The sequence below is a fragment of the Montipora foliosa genome, chromosome 7 (assembly GCF_036669935.1).
Source record: "Montipora foliosa isolate CH-2021 chromosome 7, ASM3666993v2, whole genome shotgun sequence".
NCBI lineage: Eukaryota > Metazoa > Cnidaria > Anthozoa > Scleractinia > Acroporidae > Montipora > Montipora foliosa.
Window position 1 is genome coordinate 1,130,494 of NC_090875.1, and position 22,500 is coordinate 1,152,993.

Consider the following 22,500-nt stretch of genomic DNA (forward strand, 5'->3'; position numbering starts at 1 on the left):
TTTATGTATAAACCATTTACAGGAAATACACTGAACCACTATAATTTTTATTGTGCTTTTCAATGACACACAACCTACATGTATGAAGTTCAAAACCTAATTAAATATTCCATTTCTCACTGCTAACAATCATACTAATAATATTATTGTGACAGCCACCAAACCTTGAAAAACAGAAGCAAACAAGATGGATCCAAATCTACCAATCACAGCTAACAGACATGACCTTTTGATCCTGTCTAAGAGAACTTGTTTCCCGAGAGGTTCCCTTCATGATTGATGGCAGCAAAAAATGTAACCGTTTACATGAACGTAACAGAGTTTGTGTGTTATTGATAGGTGCAACAGTATTAATATTATCTCGAAATAATACAGAAATGCCATACTCAAAATTCAATGCTGCTAGGTCCTACAGAACTAAAAGCCTTATTTCGCATACATGTACATCTTATGATTGACTGTTTATGTGGTGACTTTACTATAACAACCTGGAATCAACTTGCATTTGTTTGGAAGAGCAGTAAAGAGAAAGGCTACTATATTAACATTAGTGCACGGGCTCATACATGTACATGCAAAGGTTTAACATGGGTATTGATTATCCATGCACTGAATAAACTTACTTGTGGATTACATTGCCAGGTTGCTACTGTTTCCAAACATTCCCTTGCCAGTGGCCTTCCGCAAGTCCTAAAATACAGTCCCAGTGTACTGTCTGCACTGAGCGGTGCCCATAGCTCTCCCTAACATACAACCCTGCTCCAGGCTTAAGGGGGTCTTCAATATAGTAATGAAGTTTAACTGTTTTGTCTCTTTCTTGGACACTGATAATGTGTGCAATGTAGTTTTTCTCATCTGCACAGGCAACAACCACAACATCATCACGTTGGGGATAAAATGGGACAATCACTGTATCACAAGAAACAGGCAGTTGATTCCGCATAAAGTCAATGACAATGAAGTGATTAGGGTTATCTAGGTTTTCAGGATCAGGATAAAGAATAACTTTACGTGTTATTTTCTCAGTGGGAACAAGACCTTGCTGGACAGAAGGAACAACCAGTTTCCCAAAATTGTAGGGGTAAATCTTTGGCCATCCATCCGCATCTTTCATCTTTGGAAAGAGGCTGCCTCTCAACAGTGAGTGGAAACTGTTATCAACCACAACACAAAGAAAGGTATCAACACGTACAACAATTTCTTGGTCCACTTCATTGTCATCTTGAATGACAACTGTTTCACCTCCACGATAAAGAATACAATCTTTATTGGAGCAAGGTTTCCATAAACGTGAAAAAATGCAACAGTCAGTGTCAATCTTCTCAGCAATAGGGTACTGTTGTTGAAGGAGGTGCATTTCATGACCCGATAATCGATAGTGATTGTTTTCTTGTTTGCCAACAAGAATTCCTTCATTAGCAGGTCTTGATTCTGAAGGTAACTCTGAGTATAGTTTCATTGCTTCAGATACACTACTCGCACAAAGTTTGCTTGTATTAGAGCTCCCTGACCTTCTTTCCTTTTGCTTTTTCACCTTACTCTTCAAACATTTCAAAATTTCTCTCCTGGCTTCAGCTTTGGCAAAGGTAAGTTCAATGTTCTTCTTGTTTGATGAAGTGGCAATATATTTGGAAACTGCTCGCTCATAGGCCTCACACCAATAATTATCTGGTGAAGAAAAACGGAGTATGTCTTCAGCAGCATGCTGAAGATTGTGGGCTGTTACAACACATTGGTCAAGCCCTAGATTCTCCTCTGTCAGAATGATATGGCGCTTTGCCATATTGTCAAATAATTCCACATCCTCTTCCTTCCAGCCATTTCTCCCACTGTAGTAGACCATTTCAGCCATTCTGGCTGCCAAAACCCAAATTTGAAAGTCATCATCTTCAATTAAACCACCTAAAACACACTCAGATGCTGGTAAAGCAAATTTTCTGTATTCTTCACTCTTCCAATGTCCAATTTTAGCACAAGACTTTGGGACTCCGCCATCCTTTAGCTCACTGGTCCAGGGCATTGCTTTGAGTCTCTTATCCACAGCTGATTTGTCAACAGAGTCATCATCAAGATAACGGTTTAAATCCTTCCGCACAACATTCAGTGGAATATTATGCATCATGTCAAACACAGTATCTAAAATAACATTGAACCCATAAAGCCTGTGCAGTCTGTGAAGAATAGATAGTCCAGTGTAACCACTTCGTCTTGCTAGAGTACTTCGTACAGTAGGTCGATCTTCCTCCTCAATTTGTGACATCACGCATACTTCATCTTCTAAAACCCGGGGTTCAACAGGAAATCTAGCATGGTACCTGTTGCTTGCTACATAATAAGTACTTCCATTGTCAATGTTTGTACCTCTTAAATGATGCCTGCGGCAAGGTAGTATCCCACAGTTTATGAATTTGCCCACCTCACTTTGTGCGGGATAATCCCCTGTCCACAACAAAAGCATGCAACGCACAATGGTCTCCACAGCATTGCATCCATTTATTTCTATGGCATAATTTACCTTGTTCCCCTCAATAAAGCTGTCCTCTAGATCTTTAATAAGTGGCTCCAAAAATGGATCTAACGCCTTTTTGGAACTTTGTAGCAAGGAACAAAACCCACAACATAGACTTCGTCAGTGGAACAACGATCCATCTTAGACATGTTCAGAACTGAAACCTCTATGGCCCCACAGCTATGACTGGACTTACTCTGAAATGGGTACCATCCGTCCCAGTGTCCAATTAACGCAATATTCCTAGGATCACCCCTTGCTTTTTCACCCTTGCAAGTAGTTTTTGAGCCACACTCACTGCAAATTACAGTATAGTTATTTCCATCAAAAGAGGAGCTTTCAATCTCCTCTGCACTTAAAACTGCTGAGCAGAAATCACATCTGGTTGGCAGCAACCATTCAGAATTTGGGTCCCAGAACCAAGAGACTTCACTGAACCTTTCACCGTCCCAGACCTCTTTAAGAGGAAACCAAGCTCCTTTGTGATGAAGCCAGTGGTCTTTCTCTTCCCAGAATTTTGCCATCTTTTGACACATGGTTTCATCAGAGCACCACAATTTAACTTTTTGAGGGAGTCCTAAGTAGTAGTACGGTATAGCCCCAGGCTTTCCACAGAACCTACAAAGAGACTTTCTATCTTCCATTATGTCATATTTAGCATAATGACTTTCATCCAGGCAAATGAAATACTGCTTAGGGTCTTTGTAGCCCACTTCTTTGAGTAACTTTTCAGTTTCTCGCCAGTTATAGGGCCAATACTTTTCTAAGTTAGGGTCACCTTTGCAGAAAAGGTCCTTCGCATATTCCAACAAATTTTCCATACTTTTGACCGATGATTTCATCTCCTCTGCTAAAATGAGTCCCCTGAGTATGCATGACACTATTTCCTCTTTGACATTCTGATCAGCATCGTTATTAGTGCCACTGCCACCACTACTACCATCACCACCACCACCACCACCACTACCACCATCATCATCATCATCACCAACGCCACCACCACTATCATCATCATCACCAATGCCATCACCAGCGTCATCATCATCGCCAACACCTTCACCACCACCGCCACCACCATCATCATAATCATCGAAATCATCATCAACATCAAATCTGCAAACAGTTTCTTCAGGATCACTTGAAACTTCACCCGAGTAACCATCAGAGGGAATCACATAATCTTCGTCCTCACTGATTACGTCAGAAGGGCTTTCACATTCAGAAACTTCATTATCCTGGTCAGTACAATTGCCACTGCTGGTAAAAAAAAGTGAAGCAAAGCTGTTAATAAGCTGAAAAAGCAGGCAATTAAAAATTTTGAGGACAACAGCCGTCCAAAAGCATCATTGTCCAAGTTAATATGATGCATTTTAGTTTTTATTTGATGTAACGTGCATTTGATCATATTCGAATGATAATTTGCACGCTATAGGCAATAATATTAATATATTATTATAACAAAATTCAGCTACTTTCTGCCAATTTTTAAAACCCTAAAAAAAAACCAGATACTGATAATATTATCAAATTCTTTATGTGAATGTTGCAAAGTTTCATCTCGGGTTAGGTGCACTTTAAAATAATGGGAACAATTTTTGAAGGCCTGGCTACTTAACAATTGACATATTCTAGAATGGTTAATGAACTAGTTATTTAAAACTATTTGCAACTGAAAGAATACACTCTTGTTCAATGATATGTACTTAAGTAGCGGGGTACATACATGTATTCTATGTGTGTAATAAAAGTAAAACGAAAAGGAATCAACAAGTGTTGTTAAAATATTACCTTGCTAAAACTATGTTTTTCTGCCAGTGATTGTACTCCGTAGATGATGATACTGCTTTCCTATCGCAGGATTCACAAGGGCAATGTGAATGCCTGTAACTCATTTGGGTACAAATGCATGTCGAAACGTCACTCCGTGTTCATGTTCTTATTTTCTCTTTTCTTGGTCTCTTTGTTTTACAATGCCCCTCCTCCATCCTGTTATTGAAGAAAACATAAAGGTCAAGTCGGGTTAAAAAAGGTTACTGGGATGAAAATCAGTGATACAGTAAAATAGAGTAGATTTCAGCAGATATTTTCCCTCACAGTAAGTTTTTTTGGTGGGATCTGGCTTAATTTTCACGGATCAGGTGTTTGAATTAAAACCGCGGGAAAAAGCAAATTTTAGAGAAAAACTAATTAACTCTCTTGAAATTTTCATACCGCAAGGTAAACTGAATCCCATCGAACAACTTTATTCTTGTAATAAAATCTCAACTACATGTATAGTCTACTTAGCAGTGTTATAATTCCACAAACCATTACGTCTCACCTGTTATTGAAATCCTCGTGGATAAGTCTGGCGTTCGGCGTGCCGTAAATAGTTCGCGATAAAGTGCATTCGCCGCTAATTTGGCTCAGGAAAACATTTTCCGTCTGACTCCTGCTCCCTTGGTCGCTTTCTTGTCTCTCCCCAAGCCTCTTCCCAGTTTGAGTCCATGACAGTGATGGCGTTCGGTTCAAATAAAAAATGCGTTCGCTCACTAAAATACGCTTACTTTTGCTTTATGGTTATGCGCTGGTCCAAACCACTTAATCAGCCTTTAAAATAACCATAAATAAGCAACACAGTATTATCTAAAGCTTCCACTTTAATTCCTCATTTGTCTCAATTTCTTATGGCTTCTCATTTGGCATGATATGAGCCCGCGAACGTTTTGGTCGCTAAGAGATACAGTATGTTACAGAATACATGATATACCTACCTTCAGCTACGTCATAACTTCCCGCCTTCCATCGCGAAACCAGGCCTGATGTTTGGCGCCTTTTTTTTTGGTGCAAGTTGCTTCTTTGAAAGGCTAGTCACAGTCCTGAAGATTTTACTGTTTAACCACGAGAAAACGATGGCCGACTCCACAGATGCTAAGCAGATGGAGAGCTGGGATGTAGGTGAAGTGTCTGAGTTTATAAAAAGACACTTCTCAGAGGAAACTGGAAGAAAATTTAAAGGTAATTCATCCGCGTGGTGTTCCTAACAGCAAAACTGACACGCACTTGTCGCGTTAAATAATTCTGAGTTGTTTTAGGCTAGTTGAATGGTGTTTGCAAGTATTTTTTGTTGCCTTTTTTAGAGCAGAAAATGAAGGGATCGTTGCTGAGATTTTTTGCTTCGAATGCATCAATTGAACAGTTCGTAGCCTGTGGACTTGAAGATATTGGCTCCCAGCTGGAGTTTCAACGTTTGGTTAAGGAACACACTTGCCATGATGAAGTCAACCGGAGCACAGTAATATTAACATCGACTTCATCTCAGAGTTCAGACAGCTTTAAGTCGAGGTCCAGTCATGATAGTGTTAAGCCATCAAGAAATGCCCTGAGAAATATGGTTCCTTTGGACGCCAGGATTTACAAGGCTAAGTACGTAAGCTATGCTTTTATATTTTAAGCTAAGCTTCATGCAAAATCGGGTTACGTCTATTTTCAGGTTTCTCTTGCACAGTAGAAATAATTTTTACATTTGTGGCGTGTACTTGTTGAAATATTCAGTTGAGTGGGAATAAGAAGCGAAAATATATGTAGACTTGGAATATTTTCAGTTGATTTCGCGCGGTGTGATCACGTGACTTGTAGACTCCCTACATCATATACCCAGGGGTGTCTTTTTTATATTTTTCGTTCAGCAACCAGCAAACAAGTATGCACATACTTGTGCAAATTTGTAATAACATAAAAGTCAAATTCAGTAAGAAACAAGAATCAGGTAGCTAGTGAAGTTTAGTCAGTTGAATGGTATTAATGCAAGTTTTATTGTATGAATATTAAGGCAAATATATTTTGGCATACTGTACTGAACTTCATGTTTGCACGTTTCACAGGAGACGTACTGTACAGGAAAAAGCAGTAATGAAATGGCCAGGAAATAACATTCCTGTTTTCCGAAAAAACGTGAAAGCCTTAAAAGAGCTAAATGACTTAGTTGAAGAACTGGCAGCAACCTGCACATATGAGCCTTGTGGTTTTACAAAAGAGGGAATACGGAAACATATACTTGACACGTTGAATGAAAGACGGCGAAGAATTAAAAAAGGTCATGACTACACAAAGGTACACTGGAATGACCTAGCTTTTTTTTCACTTGCCTTTTCCACCTTTTTCTTTCCACCAGAATGTACAAGGCAGTTTGGCGTCTTATTTTTGGACAGTTTAAATCATGCAGTTCATTTCAGAGCTAATTACTAGAAAGAAAAAACTATACATTGTTTTCTTAAAGGGAGATGCACGGCAGAAAAAACATGATAGCGATGATCCAAATGGAAAATGCAACAATGAGTTAACATGGTTAACCACAGAAATGGGGAATGAAGATTTACTGGTAGATAAGAACCACAAACAACATGGTAATTTAGAGGTGTCCATGCATAATAATAATGATCATCGTCATCACCATCATCATCATTATAACATACAACATTCTTTCATCATATACACCAAGATACACATCTTAGTGTATTATTCTTGAAGGTCACAATCAGTCAAAGTCTTGGAAACACTTGGTGTTAAGTCTTGTGCATGTATCATTTCTTGCCGCTTCAAACTCTTACAGAGTCTAGACTTAGGTATAATATGGGACTTTTACCTTACAGATGGCAAATCAAAAGCTGATGATCAGGCAATCAGCAACCTAGAGCTCATATCAGAATCTGAAACCAGTGAAGATGGCTGTGACGGTGAAGAGCAAGGTAAACAGTGGTAATAATCCCCCTTCCCATCATGAAAAATGGCACTCATAACAAGCTCTCTTGATAGCAGGCATTAAAATCCCAGATGCAATTATCCTTCTGATAGTACATGTAGGTCCCCTGAATTGAATATAAAGCCTTGGACTACTAGAGTTTAAGCTGTTCTAGGCTGATCTCTTACATGTACATATGTTTAAAGCTGTTTCCAGTAATAATCCCTCTAAAAGTAAACAGCTTGTTATGAGAATTTTCCTCTACAGCAGTGTGTTATTATGAAAATGTAAAGCTTAAGATGCAAAGGTCATGTGTCATTATAATATAGTCCAGATTTGACCATTCCAATTTCTCTTTTGTTGTAATTAAAGAAATCTGTTTCTTTGTTGAAGGTCCCCCATTGAAAAATATTGATCTAAAGCCAAAGAGAAAGCCTAAAGTTGTTGACAATCCAACAAGCAAGGAGTCACTTGCAAACACAGAATCAGAAAGTGAAGATGATCATTTCTTTGAACAACAAGGTATTTGTTGTGTACTGGTATTAAGACAGTATCTTAATTAGCTTAATAAGGCCCACATAAGAGATTCCCTTTTTAATTCCATGTAATAAACAGAATTTTTTTGTTTGTTGCAGTTTCCTCATCAAAAAGGATTGATCCAAAACGGAAGAGCAAGAAGAAACCAAAGAGCAAGTCAACCAAAGAAATGGTTAATGCTCTCAAATGCAAAGGTAATTGAAAAGTATTGATATTACTAACTGATTAGTTTGTGATATATATAAGGGATTTTAACTTTAGATGCATTCTTTTAAACATGAGGTTGTTTTGAGCTTTGACAGGGAGGTAGTGTTTGAAATGCTTGTTTTTTAATATCTTTATAACATAAAGTGCTGCAAAATGACTGTGGTATTCCTTCTTTTACAGTTGGTACTTCAGATGCTGTTGACAACTTGGCCTTGAGCAGAAAAGCTGCAGAAGTCATTATTTGTGTGGCCTTCAATGCAATTAATGTCAAAGAAATTTCGCGGTCTCAGCTGGCAGCAGCAACAAAGCCTTTAAAACTGAAATTGAAATCTTCGCTTTCTAAAGAGGAGTATCTTAAGCCAGTTGCTGATGGCCTCATTAAGGCTGGTTACGTAAAGTTGACTAAGGAGCTAAGTCATGACACTATAATTGTTCGTGATGATATTATCCTGTTAAAACCATTTTAGATACCTTGTGGTGTAAGAATTCTGCCAGGAATGTTTGGTGTGTTTACCAGTGAGGAAATAGGTTCCCCTTCCCCTTGTTGTGGTTGACTGTAAATCCTTAATTTCATACCACACTGAAGTTTGGAAGTTAAGGATTTTATCTTGAACATTAGTGCTTTAAACTTACCAAATGGATATAGAACTCCTCTACACACTGAAGCACTTCGGTGTCATTCATTTGGTGCCCATATCAATACTAAATCTGGTAAGCCAAATGTTGTGTTCAGAATGGGTAATATTTAGCTTTCAGTTAGTGAATGTTTAGAATTTGTGTTATATCGCATGTACAATGACTGGTTCTTGGTTAGTAAACAATTGAGTTGTCTTTATTGCTCCATTTTGTTAGCCAACATGTAGTTCAGCTTTATCCCTCCATAATTATAATTGTACGGTCACATGCTTTGATTCCCAGAATAAAGAACACATTGTTGCACGCTTCCTATACATGAGTGAGTGTCCTTGATTTGGCATCCTCTACATAGATTCAATAACAACACAAGGCATAAATTATGTTAGTCATTTTAACTATCAAACATTACATTAGTATACTTCACATTACTGTTAAAGTAATGGGAAATTACTAAGAACAAAATTTAATTCTTGTTCCTTTAGTAACAAGGTAATGATATAATTACCATAAATCAATTTGATGGTTATTCACCTTTTCCCATGGATGATTTTTGACCACCATGGATGCCATAAATGGCATCATTAATTCTTTTCCCATGGATGGTTTGTGACAGCAGTTAAATCTACTATTTCCCATTTTAAACAAGTGAGGGTTTGAATAAGAATACCATTAATGGGTTGGTGATAAAAAACATTATTGATAATTCACCTCTTCCCAAGAATGGCTTTTGAGAATATTTCCACTAATAACTTGTTTGGGTTTTGAAACAATTCCATTAATGGGTTTGATAACAGAAACGTTGGTAATTATTAAACTTTTTTCCATGGATGGTTTTTGAGAGTGGTTAAACAGCTTTTTCCCATTTTTAAATCTGTTTGGATTTAACAAATACCATTAATAGGTTTATGAAGAGAACCCATTATTAGTTATTCTCATTTTTCCTTGAATGGTTTGTAAGAATGGTTAAATTATCATTTCCCATCTTTAAAACCTCTATTGGGTTTTAGGAAAACCATTAATGGTTTTTAAAAAAGAACCCATTAATGGTAATTATTCGCCATTCACATGGATGGTTTTTAAGAATGGTTAAAGTATCATTTCCCATTTTAGAAACCATTATTGGGTTTTGGATTTTTTTTCCTGTGCACAATAGTGTTCATTGCTTAGTTCCTCGGGTAAGTGTTGTCATAAACTAACATCTTCCATTAGAACTTCATTTGAAGAAAAACATGTTTCTTTCTCTCCACAAAACAGGAGGTAGAGTCTTCCCTTAAAATTATAGCGTAGAAACAATCTGCATGGAAGGGCAACAATATAGCTTTGGAAGTAAATCTATTACCAACTTTTGCTTTTTTATTTGAAGGCAACAGCTAAAGTCATTTTAAATGAACACATGACAGTGTATGCTCTTTATCAGGTTACAGCCAATAGTAGTGTATAAGTTCAACAATAACATATCAACAATACACTTCATGATAAAGTCATTGTTGCTATTAAAAGCAACAAGTGGCACAAGGAGTCAAGAAGGTATATTACCATAATTGCAGACAATTTAAAAATTGTCACCAGAATACACATGAATAAATTGACTCAAAAGAATCCTCAGTGATATCGCAATGAAGACAAAGAACACACACCTCCACTGCATCTCAGCAAAATTTATAATATACGGGATGTCGAAGGAAAATCAGTGAAATCGGCATACAAAAAAAGCTACAAAGGATATCTATACAATGAAGAATCATCGGAGATGCGAGGGATGCTAGCCTCACTTTTATGAGTCCCAGCACAGACCAAAAGGATTGTGGACTCGGGTAGCCTTGCGTGAGTGTCGTTACAATCATGGCGGGACTAAGGAGGGAGGATTTGATCAGTCTATCGACAGAGAATTTAGCGGAAAAAACCAGAGCAAGTAGGTTTACCTAAGACCTTAACAGGAACTTTAGAAGGAAAGGATTCTGCTAATTATTTTTCTTTGGTTCACTGAAAAGTATCATTTGAGTTTTGACAGTTTCGTAATTTCGCGCCATTTCGTTTCCATGCATGCAAACAGCGAAGAACATAAAAGGATCTACACTTTTGCTGTTTGACCAGGAGGATATAAAATACGAACTAGAAGAATTGACTACAGAGGACAGGATGTACCTAAGAAACTTTCTCCGTGAAATTGTGAGTTTTCAAGTCAGGTTTAAACATAGTGAGACGGCTTATGTGCCGATCAACTCGATACTTCAACATCCCCTGGCATTTGAACTTTTGAAGATTGGATCGTTCAAATTCCCACAAACCGAGCCAAAGTCGTGTTCAAATGCCCAACCCTAGTGCCGGATTTGTCTCTCAAATGCCCCTTCAAAAGGACAAATCATCTATTAATAATTAGCTGAGCTGTTGATGTCGCTGGAAAAAAGCAGTTGCGAGCGTCATAATGTCATATGATGCGAGTAGTTACTATCAAACGTGGAAAGAAATTTACTACAAATGCTACCTGCTGATAAATTTATTGTTTCATTAAACCTGTTGCTCGTTCCACAGTGTGTTTTCTTTCACTGTTCAGTGTTGTTCAATGGCTATTCTTGAAACCTCTACACACAACGCCTGGCAAATTAAAGGCAGCTTGACTCATTGCAAAATATACAAGTTCTGTAAAATCTAAAATTATTAATATTAAATGTTGTCTATACCTTTTACATACATACCTTCAAAAACACTGTACAGATTTTGCAGTCCTTTCTTTGTTTCCATTTGCTCACAAAAGCGATATTTTTCCCCTTAGATTCCTCTATCTTGTGCAAATATGTGGGTTGTGTGACTTGGGTGAAATCTGGCACTTCCAGGGATAAGGGCATGTTGAAATGTTGAGTTGATTGGCACATTATGCTTGCAAGCTTATTTGAGTGCCTTTGACAGCATTGTGCAGATCTAGAGGTGATATGTTGCTACGGGTGCCTGGGAGGCATTTCTATATTACTATATGGGAAACAGTTATTTATTTACTAACTATGCTTTATTAGAGGAGGCAAGAGGATCTTCCAGTGGAGGAAACATTTCCAGCTTCATCTCAAAGATCACCTTCTCCATTGGTGTAATCAATGCATGGTTCCGGCTCTGTTACAAGCCTTGGCACCTACAGTACCTCTAGTGAAACGTCTCATACTGGATCCAAGTCTCCCTCAATAGTATCCCTAGTTGGTTCAGAAACTGTCCCTGTGGATGAATGTCCAATACAAACAGGAAATTCTGGCATGAGCCAGTATAAACCTGTAGATTTGCCAGCAGACTTTGAACTACCCAATGAGTTTGGGAAGAAAATTGATCAGACTTTGAAAGAGTGCAAAAAACCAGAACACTGCCTTCTGATGTAACAAAAAAGCTTGTCACACAAGTAGCTGATCACATCGAAGCAGAAAACCCTAAACCTTCCAAAAAGACTCTTGAGTGGGTTGCCTGGACTTGCTGCCTCAAGTATCCTGGGCTTAAGACAGTTAATCTGATGGACATCTTGGGTGGAAACGCTGAATCCAAGAACAGTAAACCTTTCAATGATTGGGTGGGTATTACAACCTGTGGTTCAGTATTTAGGCCTTAAAAAGGAATTTTGTAATAAATTATTACTGCATGTGAAGCTATTTGTCTTACTGCCATTGCCTTAAAGGGGATGCTTGCAGAGAAACTTCCAAGAGCATTAGAAAACAAGCGCTACCAGGATAAGCGCAAGTCAGTGGAAGCTGATCAGTTTCAATCAGAGGCTAAAAAGCAGAAGACTCAGGAAACAGATGAAGGTAAGACAGCCACATGACTTTTCATGTAAGGCCCTTAAGTGTTCCTTATGAAACCAGTGTTGTTTACAACCCGCCACCACACCAGAATCAGTTTGCCTGTTGACATAAGTATTTCTTGAGGTCTGGTACAAAGCTTGGTGAATTTGTCTACTGGTCAGCATACAGGTACCGTACTTATTCGGCTACAAGCCGAGCTCGGCTATAAGCCGAGACCCCAAACTTCTTATGGAAAAAATCAACTTGATTGACACGAATTGTAAATGCATAATACTCGGCTATAAGCCGAGACCCATTTTAGGTCTTGATGTACGTGTATTATCGACTATGGAATTTTCGTAATTTAAAATACAAATTGACATTGACAAATGAAAAATTATACGCAAAGCAATCAAATGAACACGAAAGATAAGAAACAAACAAGCGGCGTGATCGTGAGGTGACGAATGTTATTAAACAATTACTGACCTCACTGGAAACGTGTCTTCGAAAAAGTGAAGCGTTTTATAAAAAGTTATTCGACTGGAAACATTACAACCTCACTGTTAAACTTATAATAGTCGCCGAAGCAGAAGCTGTAGAAAATAACTCCGAGATCGCCGGAGAATACGGCATCAGTGAGTTGATGGTTCTGTCGCTGGAGGAAAGATAAGACAAATCTGTTTAACAGGGAGCTTATCGGGGAGCGTATTCCGAGCTCGATCAACGACCTTTGGCGTGGTTTTCAGAGCAAAGAATTCAAGGTAAGATTTTCCCTTTAATGCGTACGGTTTTTTGCTTGGAAAATGTCGCTACAAGAAGAAATCCACTTGCGTTTTTGTCTCAAGTTTGCTCTGGTGTCATGTCACAAGCTTGTTTACACGATCTGTGTCGACAAATGTTGCAATCTTGTTCCCAGACTCCTCGTTCATTCGATGGGCAAAACAGGCTTGGGGCGATATTCCCGAGGAGATGGTGAGGCGTTCGTGCAAGACTTGTGATACCTCTATAACGCACACGACGGCACAGAAGACGATGCAGTCTTCGACGACAATATTCCAGCACAAAAAAAAAGTAAAGACGAGGAAATTGACGACGAGACAGACAACGAGGAAAAAGACAAGCAATAAGATCGATCCCGATCACACAACAACACGTGCGGCTCCTTTACGAGCTACCAAGTAATAAAAGTCCATATTACACCAACAACAACTTCTCTTCATTTTACAAGTAATTTAGTTCGGCTTGTAAGTGAATACACGTTCATTTTTACAGTTTTAATTTGCTGAGAAAATTTTTTTTTATCAAAAATACTCGGCTACAAGCCGAGACCCCTTCTACGGCTTCAAATTTGCCCAAATTGAGTGAGGATTTGTGTAAAAATCGCTCGGCTTATAGCTGAATAAGTACGGTAATATTTTATAAACTTAGTTTCATGCTGCAGTTGTGATGGCAAAGTTACTTTTGCTCTGCTCTTTTAGAAAATTGTCATTTCTTAATCTGGCCTTAATATATTATGCATCAGTCAGGTTTTGACAACGCACCAATCACTGTTTAGTCTTCCCAGCCAATTACAGAACTGTGCAAAAAGAATGCAAACGAATTTTGCACTTTTCGCTACTTTTCGACGAAATATAACGAAATTTCGGGTGAAACAATCAAAACGAAAATTCGCAACGGCCGCATGAATATTCAAGCGAAATTTCGTTGCGACATAGCGAAATTTGGTCGTGACATAGCGAAATTTCGTTGTGGCATAGCGAGTATGTCCTCCTTCTCGCTTGTCTCTCCAATCCGTCTTCCTCTAAAGGAAGCACATTTACAATCCCTTTCTAATTCAGTCAATGCATGACATCTGGATTGCTTCTGAGAATTATGTCACGAAAGTGTCGATTGCCCATGTGTTTTCGAGTTCTGACTAACCAATATGTCATGAGAAGTGTCTATTGCCAAATAACTCGAGTTTGGATCATCGCACATTCCTAAAACTTTAACACGCTCATGATTTATTACCCTCCTACAACATCTCAGTTTCTTGACTTAATTTATTGAATGGTAAGCGATTTTATTTTTTCTTTGCGTGGTACTTGCGTGACGTGAAAACCAAGAAGAATTGCTATTGTAGGTTTGGTATGTTAAATTGTCTATGGCTGTATTCTTGGAGTCTCAAGATTGATGCATCGGGCATACCAAAAATCGTATGTCTTTTTATTGACAAAGTATCAATTGAAGAAAGGAAACAAAATCGCTTGTAATGCTTGTCTACAGTTTCATTCAGGTCATGTTTACACTCAAGGTTGAGAGAAGAAATACAGTTGTTGATTCCATTCATTCATTAAAATGCGAGACACTAACCAAGACTTTACAAAATTTCGTTTTAGGCCGTGACTACACGTGCAATTTTTTGCTCGCGACGGTCATGTGATTTGCTTCAAATTTTGTCGCGTCACCAGCGCACCCTTGAACTGCCGACGCGAAAACTGAAAAAATCGCGGGAAATTCAACTAAATCAATTTCTCGCAATTTTTTTCAATGGCTTTCTCTGCTGTCGCGTTGCCAGTTCAGGAGTGGCTACAATTGCGATTTTCATCATGCGCTAGCGACGCGACCAAATTAGAAAAAATTGAATCACCGGCGAGAGCAGAAATAGCTGGTGCGGCTGCAGCTTTAAGATTATGATATTTCGATTAAAGGCGCTGTTACACTGTGAAATGTTAAGTTCTTCAATTTTCGTTTCAGTACGTACAAACTTCAACCGAAATTCCGTTGTTAGATTTGCGAATTTTTGTTTCAGTACGTACGAACTCCAAACGAAATTTCGTTGTTAGATTTGCGAATTTTCGTCCTGCGTTCGAATTTTCGTGTGCCTCAGCGAAATTTTGAAGAAATTTCGGCCGAAAAATCATTTCGAGAGAACAATAACCGAAATTAGACGAAATTCGTTGTATTCTTTTGCACAGTACTGTACATCTAGGCTCAACTGACAGTTGACCAATAACATCACAAATAAGTTGACCAATGACATCTACGACCGGAGTTCTTATAGTATCTACTGACGTTACACAAATCACTTGACTCTGAAGATGACTTCTGCTCAGGTTGTCGAAACGTCAGTCAATGTCATCTCAAACAGTCCTTCTCAGGACTACACTCACCTGGACGATTGTACTTTACTTAATGACATTCTTACATGTCTGTATGAAAAAGTAACCATAAGAGATGAGAGCCTACAAAATGCCTTGAAGTTTAGCCTGGGAGCATAATGTTAAAAGTGGCTCCAGTTAGGTCTACAGGGTTCAGTAGGACTCATGTCTGATGTATGTGTTTAGATATGACTAATGTACTTCATCCACTCAAAGTCAATCTACTTTTGTCAAGCTGTCTTCTGAGGTAAGAACTGCATTTCTAGTATTTTTTAATATGAAAACTGAGTATGCTGAGTTTAGTTGGATGCAGTTTAATTGAGCAATTACTAATGTCTCCTTGCTGATTATGTAGTTATTTGCATTTTTCTTCAAGGACAGTCTGGTAGATTTGTCTGCAGAAAAGGAACCATACATTCTAGTGCATGATGATCGAGACAGTGGAGATAAAGATCCAAACAGCCTGTACAGCATTATGATCGGAGAAGAGTTGTATTGCAAAGTTCCAAACACTGACAATACCTTGGGCCATTGCCTAATTCAACTTACTGCTCTTTATTACATTTTCCACTTAGAATACCTGGAAAGATTCAGAAATATAAATATTTTTATTTGCAACAGTTTGTTTTGGGGGATCACCAGCTGCCTTGTACACCAAGAATAATTAATAGCTACCATGAGTCAATTCAAGCTTATTTGGTTTTTCCCAATTCACTATGAGTACAGTAGTATAAGAAGTGGTTGATTAAGACAGACTTTATTGATTCACATACAGCTGCTTGCTGCAAGTTCTGTATTATCCAGGTTCAGTTAGTGACACAGGTGTCAACATTCCCTAACTAATGCTGTTGTAGTTATTGTTGGTCTTGATATAAGTTACAGTCTTCATCAAGAAAGGCTTTGATGCTTATATAACCAGTTAAACAGTCAGTGGTTGAGATTAAAGAAAGCTAGCCTGGGCTGTCTTCTCTGCTGTCTCCAATTTCTCAGTATGTGGATGACATCCCTCATCTTGTCCTCTGACCCCTCTATTCGGGCCGTTTTTGATACTTAAGTATGGTACGAGTTTGGTTCTGGATCCAAGCTTAACATGTTTCGCAGCTTGTGGCTGGGTCTTGGACTGGCTGAACTGACCCCTCTGTCCCTCTTGACTGGACATCGTCCAAGGTTAAAGTCCTCGGGGTATTCATTGGCCCTCATGATGTTGGTGGATACGGTGTTTTGATCAAAACATGGATGTCCAAAATCAAAGATATATGCTGTAAACTAGTAATGGGAAAACAGGGTGGAGCGGCAATTTTAGTTTCCGCAAATTCTTGTTTTGAGGTTTTGAATTTGCAAAAAGATTCCACAGGCCGAATTATATGTTTTAACTTGATAAATATATATGCCCCTACGAACCCAAGTGAGAGGAAAGGCTTCTTTGATACTTTATACCAATATTTTTACCCCAATGCTCTTCAAGTCATAGCTGGCGATTTTGACTGTTAAAAGAGTGAGGACGATAAGTTTGGAGGTAATTTTAATCCCTTTGTTGACCTGAAGGATTTTCGGACCACGCAATGCGTGTTTGATGCGTAGAGATTTAAACATGGGGGACAATGCCAATGCATGTGGTTCAATGCTGATAAATCGATAGATTCTTCTTTGGATAAATGTTATATTTTTTTAAACCGAGCATTTTGACTTGTGAAATCCTTCCCTTGACAGCTTGAACTCCTTTGGGAAAGGTGTCTGGAAATTAAATCAAGAGCTTCTAAATGATTCCGACTTATGTTCTTTGGTTTAGGCCTTGATGAAGTCTCATGTCTTGTATCAGGAAGCTTTTCTGACCGTACAGAAATGGTGGAATTTTTCAAAGTCATCTATAAAACATTTTGCCATCGAGTTCAGTAGAGAAAAACAACGTAAATTAAATTACAACAAGTTTGCATATGCCGTGTTTAGACTTGAATGGTTTACTCAGGCACCAGAGTTTAGTTATCTAGATAAAAAATTTATGGGTGTAAACGCCAACTGATACTTTGGTAAATGCTACAAAAGACAAAAGAAGTTTGACCAAGGTAAAAGTAGTAATTACTCTGTGATCAGGCATGGTTACAGTTGGTAACTAAGGTCAAGATGACAGATATACGCACTTGTGGTGGCGTGATATTTCACTTCTCACGGTGAGCAGATTGTGCAATTGTCACATTTTCGACCAAGCGTTCTATCATGGCAGATAACAGAGAACGAATTGATTGACCTGCATACCGCGAACAATCCATCAGGTAAAAGAAGGCACTGTATTTTTCATTTTCAGTATCATTAACAATTTTATAGAGACAAACTTTGATCCTTCGTTGTGTAATAATGGTTGATGTATTTTCCCACCAGGGAGGACGCGGCATATTCACAATATCCATGTTTCTGTGCAGCACATGAGCAGCCACAGAAGTTTCCACCGCAATATTACGGGATGAGGTCGCTGCATATGCACATGATGGCACCTCAATTTGCTCCTGTTAATTCACGGCGGTCAGATCCTCCTGCAAGTTCCACAAGTGAAGATGTATCAAGCACAGCCCAGAAGAAAATGAGTCGATGGACTGAATCTGAAGAAAAAATTCCCATCAAGTTGCTCAGTGGGAATGAAGAGAAGCTTCGCTATAAAGCATTTAATTCACCAGAATGGGAATCTACTGCAAAGCCACTGCATGAGAGATGCAGGCGAGAACATGTTTCAAGCGACAAAACAGTGCAGCAATGCAAAAATAAAATGAGCACTCTGATAAAAAGATACAAAACAACCAAAGACAAACTATGGACCACTGGATATGGAAAAGGGACAGGTGTTGAGGGTGACAACAAAGCAGAAGGCGACCTTGAGCTTGTGCCTAACTATTATCAGGATATGGATGAGATTCTCGGCAGTCGAGAAGCTATCAATCCTCGACATGTGTTGGAAAGTAGTTCGCCAATTGAAGCCCACAGTTCCCCACAAATTGATCAGGACATCTGCAATAAAGAAATTTTGGATGAGGAAGTTTGCGCTTCCCTTTCTCGAGATATCTTTAAAATCCATTTCAATGTCACAACAGAAATCTAATCAGATTCATAGCCGCAGGAAATAGATCGAGGAAGGTGAGAAACCCTCCCGTTTTTTCCTTAAACTTAAACAATCACGAATTTAGAAAATATATATTGATTCTATCCTTAATGCAGTAGACGATAAAGTTACCTCGCAGGCTGACATCAAACGTGCTATTTTTGATTTTTTCTGAAATTTATACTCAAAGGATGACGTAAATGAAAACATACAAGAAGATTTAATTTCCAAAGTAAACACTTCCTTGACAGCTGAGGAATTTAATTCTTGTAAAGAACCGCTCACTTCAAATGAAATTTCTGTTGCCTTGCGAGGCCTTTCAAAAGGCAAAAAACCTGGACCAGATGGTTTACCACTGGAATTTTATGCTAAATTCTGGCCTCTGTTAAGCCCAATTCTTCTCGAAGTTAATAACTTCAGTCTTGATCAGGAAATGTTTACAGTCTTTGCAGCAAAGTGTCACAAGATTGATTCACAAGAAAGATGATAAACGCAATCTTCGCAAATGGCCCCCTATTCCGCTTTTTAAGCACAGACTATAAAATTTGTTATAAAGCGCTAGGTAATCGATTGTCAAAAGTTTTGCCATACATCATTCACCGAGGTCAAACTTGTAGCGTACTGGGCCGGATGATCTTTGAGAACTTCATGCTGTTACGTGATATTTTACACTAGTATTTTCTTTATGTTAATGCGCTAAATAAGGAAAAATCATCTCTTTTTGACCTTCAAAAGATTAGTGCAGGACAAGATAGAACTAGAAAAATACCTAGCAGTTACCTTGGGCCAACAAACACTTTTCTTTGCTAAATGGCAGAACTTTACACACTTTATTAGTTTCGGTTCCACTTGCCCACAGGAAAGTGAGACTTTACCCATGGGAAGGCTGTGTTTTACGTGTAACCTCTATTCCCAGAGTGAAACTGCCCATGCGGAATCACTATGGATACATAAAAAAGAACAAAAAAATTACCCATGACGTTTCTGAACCAAGTCGTAGGGTTTAGTATTGGTTTATTCAACCACAAGAGTAGTTAAACCAATCGGGTGGAAGAAACCGCAGCACATGCTAGGTACATTTTTGTGGTGTTGCGCTGAAATTGTGGCAAATATCCTGGCACATACCAAATTCATTACATGTGGTATCAAACATGGCCAACTTTTGAGGTTCAAAGTGAGTATATTTTACTTGTCTTTGCTTTAAATACCCATTAGTTCGATTTCTTTTAGTGTGGCAATTTTTGTAATGTTTTTTTTTTAATCTTTTCACAGCAACTTTGGACCAGACAGTTCTGAACGAGATGCGCCATTGTACAATGGTTTTTTATTCCAAAATAATCAGGAGCAAGATTCGTCAACACCATACGCTCCGTATCGATTTTATTCAAATACTGCCAGGTCAAAAGTTAACCTTGGGTAATTATTTGCAATGTAACCAGAAGACTAAACCTGACCGGAAACTCAAACCAATCCCAGCCCAAGGCAATTACCCACAGGGTTATCTCGGGGCGAAGGCGAGTGTAACCACAACTATTGTTGAGTGTATATAAGATTGCTTTCCATCAATGTCTTGCATCTTAATTTTGGTAGTATTCAGTAACCTTTGAAGATTTGCTTGTAATGTATGCTGTGTAATATTATAGCAATTGTAAGTACTTGCAACTTTTGTTTTGTATATTATTTCCCCTTTCTACTTTGCATTCTTTTGTAAGGTGTAAATTAAAACCGTTTGTTTGGTAAGTAGTGTAGTGATCGTAAGTACTCTTAGTATTGTAGATATAGTAATGTATTGTTAATAATGTAAGTATAGTAAGCATTGTAATAATTGTAATTCAAAAACTCATTAATAATTCATGAGCCTAACAGCCTATCAAAACACCGATAAAACATCAGGTGGATGAGCTTTATACCTGATAAAACACTCCTCGTTAGTATTCTTTGTATAAAGTTTTTTGGCATTCTACATTTGTCAGTCGCTGATGCTTTAACTTTAAGCTTAAGTCTTTCGTCTCTTTCACATTTCGTGTATTTGATTATGTCAGTTACTCCAGAGGTTCAGCAATTTATAGATAATTATGTCATTAGCTGATAACAACAAAGTGTTACTGGATCAGATTTCGAAGTTAGTAGCTGATTCTGCCGATAGTGTCAAGCGTGCCACTGTAGAGGCTGCTGATGAACAGTTGCGAGAGATAAAGAATCTAAGACGGGAAGAGCCAAAGTCTTTTAAATGGAAAGGTAATGAGCTGCAGTACAAGTTCAATGCCAAACTGCAGGATTCTTTTGATGAGCCCAAATCTCACCTTGAGGTCAATGCGATCAATAAGGCAAAGGAGGCCCTCGCCGAAGGCACATACGTCTTTATTAGGCGAAAGGCAGAAGTTGATCCTTTTTTTTTTTTTACAGCTTTATTGGGTACTCCTCCTGCAACATACAATATAAATTTATAATACAACACAAGAGGAAAAAAAAGATAATAATGATAAAGAAAAGATATAAAGAAAAGAAAAGAAGCAAAACCCAAAAGGGGTAGGTGCAACAGGACTAACATCCCATGCGAGGTTCCACCCCTAGAGTAAGACCTACAATACTCGTCACATTTGTTGGAACACCCATCCCCGTTTCCCCCTTCCTCCAATGTTGATTTCCACAACTACTAGTAGTAGCCCGAAAAATTCTCACACAACATTGAATTGGGGGGAGGGGGATGTGGTATAAGCTACGATCTTGTAACACGATGATTCTGGATTATTCGCTAAGTGTTCCAACTAAATATTTCTAGCATTGTATGAGTATTGGTGTGCGTTGGTATGAAGCCGTGCGATCCCATATATGCCATGCAATATTCCAACAGTTCCAAACTCGTGTGATATGTACATTTTGTCCTCTGAAGACTTTAATAGGCTCTACCCTTGCAAAACAAATTTCTAGCAATCTGTCAATGTCTGGAAATTTCCAGAATTTTCTAGAATTTGACAGCTTTCTTCTAGATTTAAGTTCTAGCTTTTTTCCAGAAACACTATTTCTAGTTTTGGCAAGTTTCATATTCTTTCAAAATCTGGAAAAAGCTGGAAAAAGTTATTTATTCCTTGTGGTGCCAGAAATTGACAGCTTTTTCTAGTTTCCATTTCTTAAAGAAAACTGGAAAAAGCTAGAATTTAATTTACTTTGAGTAGTTAACATAAGAAATGCAAGAATTCCAGCTTTTTCCACATATTCAATAGTTGTTAAGAAATGCTTTAACATGTGTGCATTATTTCCCAAGCCTTCCAGATTTAACTGCTTGTACAGTTTATGTTTGCTTATGAATGTCACTTGCCACATACTCACAACATACAGGTGTACCCCAGGGCCTCATTTACATGCAGACAACCTCGTCATAATTAAATATTGTGAACAACTTTTAGGTTTGATTTCATTGAAGGCATAAGTAGCATACTATAAGCCTGTTGCATGTGAGTTTTATAGTGGGAATAAAAAACCATGAACATTTTTGCAACATCAAATGATTTCACAAAAAACATGAAATCAGAAAAACACAAACATTACAGTAATGCTCCACATAAGAACTACTGTAAACTTCATTGTTCTGTGGCATTGGCTCTTTGCCACACAGAATATCTTTGATTTCAAGAATAGGGGCTCAGGAGCTGATGGTTCATAATAATTATGAACCATCAGCTCCTCCCCTATTCTTGAAATCAAAGATATTCCATGTGGGAAAGAGTATAAAATTAAGAAAATCCATATGCATCAAATAAATGTTAGGAAATGTTTGTGGTTAACCAATCAGAATAGCAGAAGACAATAGCTAATAATTTTGCTTCTTTGATGAAGTTCTGCAAATACAATTCATGTTGTGCAATTGGGTCTTAAATTCCTTGAAACCTTTAAAACATCAGACA

At 38.1% G+C, this 22,500-nt stretch overlaps 1 protein-coding gene across 1 annotated transcript; it reads left to right on the top strand.

Annotated features, from left to right (window-relative positions):
- The first annotated feature begins 5,880 nt into the window (after positions 1 to 5,880).
- On the top strand, positions 5,881 to 9,641 carry LOC138010775 (uncharacterized). The gene is made up of 7 exons (XM_068857749.1): positions 5,881 to 5,914; positions 6,373 to 6,601; positions 6,768 to 6,894; positions 7,141 to 7,236; positions 7,623 to 7,751; positions 7,865 to 7,960; positions 8,154 to 9,641. The coding sequence occupies exons 2-7, from the start codon at positions 6,401 to 6,403 to the stop codon at positions 8,438 to 8,440; spliced, it is 936 nt and encodes a 311-aa protein (XP_068713850.1). The 5' UTR covers positions 5,881 to 5,914; positions 6,373 to 6,400; the 3' UTR covers positions 8,441 to 9,641.
- Positions 9,642 to 22,500: the final 12,859 nt, after the last annotated feature.

What these genes read in the sequence shown, in the direction of transcription:
- LOC138010775 (XM_068857749.1), top strand. Translation starts at nt 6,401, where the DNA reads ATGAAATGGCCAGGAAATAACATTCCTGTTTTCCGAAAAAACGTGAAA. An exon ending in AAGGTCATGACTACACAAAG is followed by an intron (nt 6,602 to 6,767) that starts GTACACTGGAAT and finishes GTTTTCTTAAAG; the next exon opens with GGAGATGCACGGCAGAAAAA. An exon ending in CTGTGACGGTGAAGAGCAAG is followed by an intron (nt 7,237 to 7,622) that starts GTAAACAGTGGT and finishes TCTTTGTTGAAG; the next exon opens with GTCCCCCATTGAAAAATATT.